Raw genomic sequence first — 11,477 nt, forward strand, 5'->3', positions numbered from 1 at the left:
TCATTATATATTTAAATATCTTTACCCCCTAATTTTATAAAGATTTGGTTCATACGATTCCGACATCAAGCGAAAACTCATTGATAGAATATGATCCTGATGAAATCAGTAATAATAAAATATGCTAGAATTAATATATAAATTGTAACTCCTAAATTTTTTAAATAAAATTTTTTTATAATTTTCAGAATATTTAAACTTCTGCATCGCCACTAGCCTCCAAATAAAAAATCATTATATTTAAATATATTTACCCCCTAATTCAATAAAGGTTTGGTTCATACTCTTCCGAGGTTATCGTCAAGCGGAAACTCATTGATAGAATATGATCCTGATGAAATCAGTAATAATAAAATATGTCAGAATTAATATATAATAGTAACGCCTAAAAATTTTTAAAGGTTTAATTCAAAATGTTACACCAAGCTCACCGTTAAATGATAACTTATTGATCGATTCTAGTCCCGATGAAATGAGTAAAAAATGAATGATAATAAATATTGTAAACTTAAAATTAAAAGGTTTAATTTAAAATTCTATTTGAAGTTCATCGTATAATGTCAATGGATTGATAAATTATTCTTTTATCTGATGAATATAGTAAATTTAATGAATATTTTACTAACTCTAGCCTACTAATTTAACTCTTCATTTTTATATTTTATTTTAAACCAGATTTCCCCAGTGTTTCAAATTCAACATATACAAATACTTTATTTCTTCTTTATAACCAGAATAGTAGTAATACTCCTGAAGGTATAGTTATTGCACAAAAAATAAAAAGAAAAATTCATACGAATCATATTATAATATTCAATATATTCTTTCGGACAAAACGAAATATAAAATAGGAAACACAATTGCATGGCAAGATAAAAATACAACTAATTCAATTGGGAATACTATAGAAAATATTTTAGCAAGATTGCCTTCCTTTATTGGATATTTATTGGATAGGAATAAGCAACACAATGCTTATAAAAATAAAATTAAAAAAATAAAATTATCCATTGGGGATCACGTACTGATCCCAATAAATAAAAATGATAGATCTAATATATGCCCCAAAAATATTGAGACCAAAATTACCCAAATAGGGCGATAAACTATGGGTTGGAACTCAATTGGGAAAAATTGATTCACCATTTTTAAAAACGAGTGTTCATAAATCAATAAAATTTTCCAATTTAACCATTCCATAAGACTATTTCCATAATAACAGCATCAAGAAGTGCATCTTCTTATGGTAATTGTAAATCAATTTGCAATTGCCAAAAAAGTTGCAACAATAAGAGATGCCAATGTTTTAAAAATGGGATTAATTGTTCCACAAAATGTCATTTAAATATTACTTGTACTAATAAATAACTGTTCAAAATTATATTTAAATTTCAATTATCAAAATAAAATAAAATATGTGTTGATTATATGGTTTGAAGAAAAATATAATAATAAGGATGATTTGCTTCTAAAGATGTGTAATAATTTATAACTGTAGAAAAAAAAATTTAATATGTCATTTTAAAATTTGTGAATCGATGGTTTCAAATATAGCCAGAAATTTTGAGATTTAAATATATAATATATTAGAATAAGCTGCGAGCAAATAATTTTATTAGGTTACAATAAGTTTTTAAAAAGCATTGACAATGAGCTCTGCTTATAGTGATATTTAATATTGAAGTCTAAATATGTTGTATTTAATTTTATTTACCCATGTTAATGTTCTATAAGAATAATAATATTCATAACATTTTAATACGCCCGCTTAGAGAAATAAAATCAATATAATCAAACCCCTCCATCCACCCACCAAACCAAGTCATACCCATCAAGACCAAAAATGAATGCATTAAAAGAAATTTAAATTAGCTTTTATTTGATACCCATATCGTTTTTATGTTTATAAAAATATTCCTGACCCCCCAAGATCTAGACCCACCCGAGTGATTATTATTACAATAAAAAATATTTTAATTACCTTTAATTTGATACCCATATCAAAAAAACTTATTTCCCAACCCCCTTCATCTACCACCAGACCAAGTCATACCCATCAAGGCCAAAAATAAATGCTTTCAGACAAAAGAAATTTAAATTAGTTTTTATTTGATACCCATATCGATTTTTATGTTTATAAAAATATTCCTGACCCCACAAGACCTAGACCCACCCGCTTAAAGTGGTTATTATTATTACAATAAAAAAATATTTTAATTATCTTTTATTTGATACTCATATCAAAAAAACTATATTTTTTACACCCCCCCCTCTCTTCATCCACCCCCCAGACCAAGTCATACCCATTGAGACCAAGAATGAATGCTTGGAGTCAAAAGATATTTAAATTAGCTTTTATTTGATACCCATATCAAAAAAAACATATTTTTTACCCCGCCCCCCTTCATCCACCCCCAGACCAGGTCACACCCATCAAGGCCAAGAATAAATGCTTTCAGGCAAAAGAAATTTAAATTAGCTTTTATTTGATACCCATATCAATTTTTATGTTTATAAAAATATTCCTGATCCCCCAAGACCTAGACCCACCCGCTTAAAGTGATTATTATTATTACAATAAAAAAATATTTTAATTACCTTTTATTTGATACCCATATCAAAAAAACTTATTTTTTTACCCCCCCCCTTTATCCACCCCCAGACCACACCCATCAAGACCAAGAATAAATGCTTTCAGGCAAAAGAAATTTAAATTAGCTTTTATTTGACACCCATATCGATTTTTATGTTTATAAAAATATTCCTGACCCCCCAAGACCTAGACCCACCCGCTTAAAGTGATTATTATTATTACAATAAAAAAATATTTTAATTACCTTTTATTTGATACCCATATCAAAAAAACTTATTTTTTACCCCCCACCCTTCATCAACTCCCATACCAAGTCACACCCATCAAGACCAAGAATAAATGCTTTCAGGCAAAAGAAATTTAAATTAGCTTTTATTTGACACCCATATCGATTTTTATGTTTATAAAAATATTCCTGACCCCCCAAGACCTAGACCCACCCGCTTAAAGTGATTATTATTATTACAATAAAAAAATATTTTAATTACCTTTTATTTGATACCCATATCAAAAAAACTTATTTTTTACCCCCCCCTTCATCCACCCCCAGACCAAGTCACACCCATCAAGACCAAGAATAAATGCTTTCAGGCAAAAGAAATTTAAATTAGCTTTTATTTGACACCCATATCGATTTTTATGTTTATAAAAATATTCCTGACCCCCCAAGACCTAGACCCACCCGCTTAAAGTGATTATTATTATTACAATAAAAAAATATTTTAATTACCTTTTATTTGATACCCATATCAAAAAAACTATATTTTTTACCCCCCCTCTTCATCCACCCCCCAGACCAAGTCATACCCATCGAGACCAAGAATGAATGCTTAGAGTCAAAAGATATTTAAATTACCTTTTTTTTGATACCCATATCAAAAAAACTATTTTTTAACCCCACCCCCCTCTATCCGCCCCCCCCAAGACCAAGTCATAACCCACCAAGACCAAAAATAAATGCTTTCAGTCAAAAGATATTTAAATTAGCTTTTGTTTGATACCCATATCGATATTTTATGTTTATAAAAATATTCCTGACCCCAGACCTAGACTCGCCCATTACGGCGGAGAGATTGACCTCCAGTTGAATATATCTTTTTATTAGCTCTCGATTGATACCCTATGTTAGACCTAACTTATTTCATAAGACCAATAAAACAACATTGAAAATTTATAAATAACAATAAAATTAAAAAGAAATAAAACGAAACGCGCGTAAAACGCTTTTTAAAATAAGATTCCTCTTTATCACGGTAAAACGTGATAATACCGTATTATCATTCCTTAACTTAAAACCCTAAATTTTTAGTTATCCCTTTAAAACCCGTGAAGATCCCGGATAGTCATGATCCCTTTAAAATTTACGACATATATATAGCGCAGACAATTATTATATAAAAGCCTCAATCATATTATTTGGAAAGTTCGATACTAATTTGATCACTTTTAGTATAATTTTATCACATATCGCTTCGTTGAGCGCGTTATTTATTTGTTTTATTTCGTATATAAATTTCTCTTAGCTAGAATTAACGGTGTCTTTTTTTTAACCGAGTTCATCGATCTTGAACTTTGAACTCTTATTATAAAAAAAAATTTAAGTTCATTGACCTTGTACTTTAAAAAAAATAATTTATTTTCACCTTCGGCAAACTCGCCTTAGCATTTTTCAAAAACTTAGGATCACAAATCAGCAAACTCTCAGAAGAACCACGAGAGGGTTTTTTTCTTCGTCAACGATTATCCATAGCGATTCACAAAGCTAATTATATCAGTTTCAATGGTTGCCTTCTAGCCAAAGAGCTATCATAGACAACGCTTACGTCCCTTTTTCATTTTTGTTTCCCTGCGTCACACCATCTCCGTTCTTTTTTTTAATAATTTACTCGATATTCAAGGGTTTGGGAAACAAAGCCGGAGGAACCATCGATCAGGCAATTAAGAACAAGTTCTTCAAAGGCAAAGTTGGTGGAACCGAAAATAAGAGCCAAGCGGCATCCTTATTGTCTCAAAGCGGTGATACAAGTTACGTTAACATCAAGGACCAGGATACGGCGACTGAACTTAAACGATTATACGCTCTCGTAGAAGCCATGAAAATTCAAAATATGAAATTGGGGAATCGTCACATCCCGGGTTACAACAACATTCTCAAGGCGAAAATCATGAAGAGCAAAAGCACTTCCCATTTCAAAAAATCTTTCAGTACCAAACGCAAATTTATTTATTATTTTTTTAAAAATAAATTCAAGTTCATCGACCTTCTACTTTGAACTTTTTATTATGGTCTTTAAAGGTTAAGAAGATGTTTATTTCGTTGAATTTTATTTATTTGTATTATATATTATTTTCTTTTTAACAATGACCTATATGATGATCAGGAGCGTACGCAAATGCAGATGCCGGATATATTTTTCAAAAATATTATTGTTTATATTAATTTATATTTGTTAATATTTATTCCTATCTCATATTAAATATTAAATTACATTTATTTATCACATTCATCTATTAACTTATTTTATCAATTAATTTCGATTTCGAGTTTTCCGGCGTAATATTTACTTATTATTTTCAAATTTTTAGTGGCGTAATATTTATCTACCATTTTCAAATTTCTAGTCAAATAATAATTATTTATGAAACTCTTTGTCCAACAGGGAGAAAGACCATCAAGCAATAACAGCTTTTATGGAGTTAGAAGAGCCGATTATTTGCTATTACTGTAATATCACAATGGCCTGAAAGAAATATTTCCTCAGAGCAAGAAAATTATTGGATTCAATGCTTATTCCAAATTTTTTTTCTCGTTAGAATGTATTATTCAATTATACAACTATATGTAATATCTTTCAAAAACATGACATTGACTTGATTTAGAAGAAGAGAATATAGGAAAGCATTTTATTAGAACTCAAGGAAATTAGGGCTAATGTTGAAGAAAAATTTCATATTTTATATGATATTGTTGAGTCAAAAGTAGAGCTATACGTGTTTAAAATTTGTCTCCCTCGACTTTCAGCAAGGCAAGCTCATCGTTAAAACATTAATATAGGATCAGTAGAAGTGTATTATAAAACAAATGTCCCCTCTCTTAGATACATTTATAACCCAAATAAATAAATGGTTTTTAATTCATCATGCAGCACTTACCAATCTGCAGATATTACTTCCACAAAAGCCTTACCAACCTTTTTCCGTGGTGATAAAAAAAAATATTTGTTAGATTTTTATCATGAAGATGTTAAAGTATCTTATGATGCCTTATTAGCTGAATAACTATATTTATAAAATTAACTATGGTTGATATAGTTCCAAAAAATGCTATGGATGCTTTGCATTTCAAACACATTTTAGATTATATTCCCAATGTATTAAAAGGGTTTATATATATTAGCAACTCTTCCTATTAGTAAACTAAGGAGAGAACATTCTCTTTTTTGAGAAGAATAACAGAGCCTGGCAGAGGTACCATTTTCAGGGCACGGCCCGAATTTTTTTTTAGAATTTTTTACAATTTTAGGCCCGCCCCGGCTTTTTTTAAAATAAAATTTTTAGACCCGACCCGGATTTTTTTAAAATAAATTACATTTCTTTTTGATTTTTATAACTAATAATAACGATTTCAAATATAGGCTGTTTTAAAATATACAACCCGGCTCGGATATTTTGTAAAAAAATTCGGGCATGGCCTGGGTATATTTAAAAAATTAAAATACGGTCCGGCCCCCAAGTCGGTGAAAAATGTTCCAAAAAGTACAACTTCTGAAAGTAGATTGAAAGGTTTGGATCTTTTGAATATTCATAGGCATTTGACGACAAGCAAGGATGAGATAATTAAAAAATTAGCTCAATCCCAACGAAGATTGGATTTTACATGTAAATATATAATATACAAAATACAATTATTCTTAAGAAACTTTTTGTGTATTAATTTATATTTCCAACATTTAAATTTTTTATATATATAAATTTTAAAGGGCTCAAAAAATTCAAATTTCTATTTTGGGTCATTTAAATGATTCATATAGTGGTTATATTCACTTTATATTTTATAATTCACATTTATTTTATAGTTTTTCTATACCGCCAATTATATCCGTTTAATTTAATTCACATTTATTTTATAGTTTTTATATGACGGTTTATACATATAATTTTTTTTATAATTCACATTAATTTAAAATTGTGTATTAGAAATAGTTATTAGTTCTAATAAATTTATGCTTGAAATTTTTAAAAAACAATAATATTCCTTAAAAAAATTTATTATTCCCCCCCCCATATCAAATTCCTGCTTACGCGCCTGATGATGATTTATAAAAAAAATATCCCGATGGCCATGACATTGCCTTAAATATTAACTAACTTGATAAACCAAATGAATGATTGACTAAAAGAATGATAATAAGAATATCATAAAAATAATAAAATAATAAATATGTTTTATATATTTTTACCTTTTCTTTTTTTTATTGAGAGGCCAGCATGTCGATTTTATATATTTTTTAGATAGGATCTGCAGACGAAGTTAATTTAAATTTAATAATTTACATCTTTCTTTAAATTTATTATTTGGTTCCTAACTATAAGTAGTGTCGGATCCCACCATTGCCACCATGCTAATATGGTGGAAAGATTAGAAAATGTTATACAAAAATTTCTTTATATTTGATTTATTTATTATAAAATATACTAACTAAAAAATAACTAAAAAACTAAATATCAAATAAGGTATATTATAAAAAAACGATTTAAACGAAAACAAGGTTACAGGCAAAAATAATCCTAACATATTAAATAGGTTATGTTCAAATAATAGCAATTTAAGTTAAACAAGTTTAAATATACAAAAAATTAAATCTCAATTAACAGTTACTGTTTCTAAAATTGTTATTATTGTATTTGTTACTATTTCTAAAATTGCTATTATTGTAATTGTTACTATTTCTAAAATTGCTATTATTGTAATTGTTACTATTCTGAAAGTTCTATTATTGTCATAATATGTAGAATTATTATTATTGCAATTCCTACTCCTATAATTATTATTATATCTGTTTTCATAACTTTGTCTAAAATTGTTATTATTTCTATTATAATTATTAGTATTCTCATTCCTGCAAGTATATCTAGGAAAAGTGTTATCAAAAGTAATATCTGAAGTTCTATCTGGATCCTTATATTTGTTCTCAACAATGTTATGTATTCTTAGTAAACTTTTTATTATTAACTACATAATTTATAATGTCATTAGATTTCATGAAAAAAATTTTTTATTTACGTTTGATTAATTTTTCTGATAAATATTTTCAGTGTTAAAATAAGTGATACATTTAAATTTATAATTTAACAAAAATGCAAAATATCTTAAGGAATTCTGTTACTATAGACATAAAACTTCATATTCAGAGATGCGTAACATCTCTTTTAAATCATGTCCTGGGTGACGGTTAATTCAATGACTATACCACATAAAAACACAGTTATGATCCAAAAAAATTAGAAGAAACTATTAAAAAATATAATAATTTTTTTTTTACCGTTATGTAAGTTGGGATTTATTTTGAAAATAATTCTTTTTTTTGAATGTATTTTTTTATTTTAATTTTTGCATGTTAATTTTCTCATTACAACGAAATGGAAGAATCAATAAAGTATTGGAAAAAAGGAAGAAGAAAATTTTTTACTACCGGAGATATATTTGCGGGGCACCATGCAAAGAACTTGCACGAGGTTTACACACAAAATTTAAAAAATGAAAAATTTTATTTTAAATCATCATCAAAACATCTATATATTCGCAAAATAATTATATTATATACAATCAAGATAAAAAAGAAAAGCAAATTAATCTGAATATCAAAAATACTTTCTTTATAAAAAAAAATTAAGAGTAAAATAAGACGAGGTCAAATCTATCAAATAGTATTTTTTATAAAAAACAAAATTGAAAGTAAAAATGAGAAGAGGTCAAAATCATTATTCAACATAATCACATGGATCCTTGCATGAGTTTGTTGAACAATGGCCCTAATAGTTTCTCCTTTTTACCAATTATAGCTCTAACCATTTCTCTAGGAACTAATATCTGTAAATGAAATTCAGAAACTTTGAGTATAATATGTCTAGCATTTGGACTGTTATTTTTGTTACAATGTGAATGTGATACGCCTTTTCTAGTACCCTTATTGTTATTAGAATAATTGAAATTTACCATATAATTTCTTGATGTTGATACTCTAGGTTGAATAATATTAGGCAGTGGCGTCACTAGAGGGGCGCGCAGGGGCTAGAGCTCCCTGAAAAATTTAAATAGCCCCCTTAAGCAAAATTTTTTAATGGCTCCTTAATATCCCCTTGAACTAAAAATAAATTGTTTTAATTGCCCCCTGAACGATTTCTTTATAATTCTATTACGTAATATATAGATTTAATTCTATTATTTGAAAATTAATAAGTCTCTCTAAATTTTTATTAAATGAATACGATTTTAATTATTAGATTAGATTAATACATATAAATTATTTCACTATGTCAGCTTGCAATCAAATTCTGTGTTAAAAATATAGCAATATCACTAACTAAAAATTAATTTAGCATTAACAGTTGAAGCTTAATTGACTTTTTCATTTAAATTATTAGTATAACCCAATGGTATAACCTTAAATAAATACAATCATTTATTAATTTAAAATTAACAAATTTAATAATGTAATTAGCCGAGTTCAAAATTCCTAATCAAAATCATTTTTAAATTTAATTATCATGCCTCTTCCTAAAAAATATTTTCAAGGTCCAAATAAGTATAGAAGATTTTACGAGTTTTTAGGAAAGCCATTTTTTTTCTTATTTGAAAAACAGTTTCGAGTTAAATGTTTAATACGAGTATGTTTTTTGATATTATTGCAAACTACTATTATTTTAAGATATAATATACTAACTCGAGGTGGTGCAACAATAATATATAAAATCTTAATTGCTTTCATTATATCATTCTGGTTAAAATATTTCATTTCTAATATGGCATCTTTTCCTTTTAACTTAAGGCTTCAATATATATATAATTTCTTCCAAAGATTGATAGTGTTTTTGTCAATGATATAATTGGTTTTTGTTTTATCAAATTATCTAACATTATAAATTATTTTATGAGTTAACTGCAAATTAACCAGTATCTATTATTTGTGTGGCAATGTAAGTTAGGATTATTACTACAGCTGCTGAGAGCATATGATTGCATATTTTATATAAGCAATAATGGTCAACTATGTAGTCGTTTATATAATATTAAAAATGGAAGATAATCTTATAGAAATTTAATATCTCACAATAATTTTCTCGATACGTATCTAGCTTCCATCATATCATCTAAGAGGAAGCTCTAATTACCATATAGTTTTATGATTTGGATTGGTCGTTTATAATCTCTTCTTTAAGAATTGTTGATTTGGTTAGGCCTATTCCTTATTAGTCCATTCTATAAAACATTGTCTAAAATGGTAACAGAGAGTTATATTAGTTTCATGACCCTTTGTCAATGTAAGTTGCTAAGAATCATATTAATTGAGGCTAAATATGAATTAATTACCCATTTTATACCGTAATAAATAGATTTTGTATGAAAAAATATTATTTTTAGAAATGTCTTGTATTGTTTTAATCAGGGGCGTCGCTAGCCTTTACAATCTCAGAGGACTCAACTAAAAAATTTTTATGGGGTCTTCGCCCCCTATACCCCTAATTTGTTTTATATTAATATATTAAACTTTTTTAAAATTTGTTAACTTTAAACATTTATTCTGAATTTCATATTTTGTCATTTATTATATTTTGTCATTTATTATATTTTGTCATTTATTATATTTTGTCATTTATTATATTTTGTCATTTATTATATTTTGTCATTTATTATATTTTGTCATTTATTATATTTTGTCATTTATTATATTTTGTCATTTATTATATTTTGTCATTTATTATATTTTGTCATTTATTATATTTTGTCATTTATTATATTTTGTCATTTATTATATTTTGTCATTTATTATATTTTGTCATTTATTATATTTTGTCATTTATTATATTTTGCATACAAAATAAACTAACATCAATCATTGACTAACATATAAATAATTAAAACAATACAAGACATATCTAGAAATAATATTTTTTAATACAAAATCTATTTATTACAGTATAAAATATTTTCGATGGTTGATATAAAAAAAATTTGCTCTAAAGAATTACAAGTGATAAAAAATGTTAATTAATTCATACATATGTTGATAATGGTTTTTAAAAACCACATAAGGCTATATAATTCTTAGCAACTTACATTGACAAAAGGTGATGAAACTAATATAACTCTCTTTTACCATTTTTTTACTATTATTTAAAAAATTATCTATCAAAAGATATATAATAGATAAAATTACGTTAAATATAAATATATAATAATCATTTTAAAAATGTATATTAAAAAATTTATTAAAAAAATATATTAAAAAATATCAATCAAAAAAATTTATTAAAAAAATCATATAACACAAAAATTAAAAAAATTAGCGATCAAAAGATATATCAAATATAAATTTAAAAAAATATATATATATATATTAAAAAAAAATATCTATCAAAAAAATATTTTTAAAAAATTTATTTAAAAAAATCATATAAACACAAAAAAATAAAAAATATAAAAAAAAATATCATCAATCAAAAAAATATATTTAAAAAAATTTATTAAAGAAATCATATAACACAAAAAATAAAATATATTTAAAAAAAAATATCAATCAAAAAAATATATTTAAAAAAATATATATTAAAAAAAAATATCAATCAAAAATATATTGTAACAAATTCAAATATATTTAAAATT

At 25.9% G+C, this 11,477-nt stretch overlaps 1 protein-coding gene across 1 annotated transcript in view; it reads left to right on the forward strand.

The window, feature by feature from the left end:
- LOC135924294 (uncharacterized) overlaps nucleotides 1-4,866 on the forward strand; it is a 64,908-nt gene extending 60,042 nt beyond the window's left edge. Inside the window, exon 3 of the mRNA XM_065459349.1 lies at nucleotides 4,492-4,866. Within this exon, the coding sequence (XP_065315421.1) occupies nucleotides 4,492-4,866 (375 nt within the window). The remainder of the gene's footprint in view (nucleotides 1-4,491) is intronic.
- Nucleotides 4,867-11,477: the final 6,611 nt, after the last annotated feature.

The sequence above is a fragment of the Gordionus sp. m RMFG-2023 genome, chromosome 2 (assembly GCF_954871325.1).
Source record: "Gordionus sp. m RMFG-2023 chromosome 2, tfGorSpeb1-WG-v2, whole genome shotgun sequence".
Lineage (NCBI taxonomy): Eukaryota > Metazoa > Nematomorpha > Gordioida > Chordodea > Parachordodidae > Gordionus > Gordionus sp. m RMFG-2023.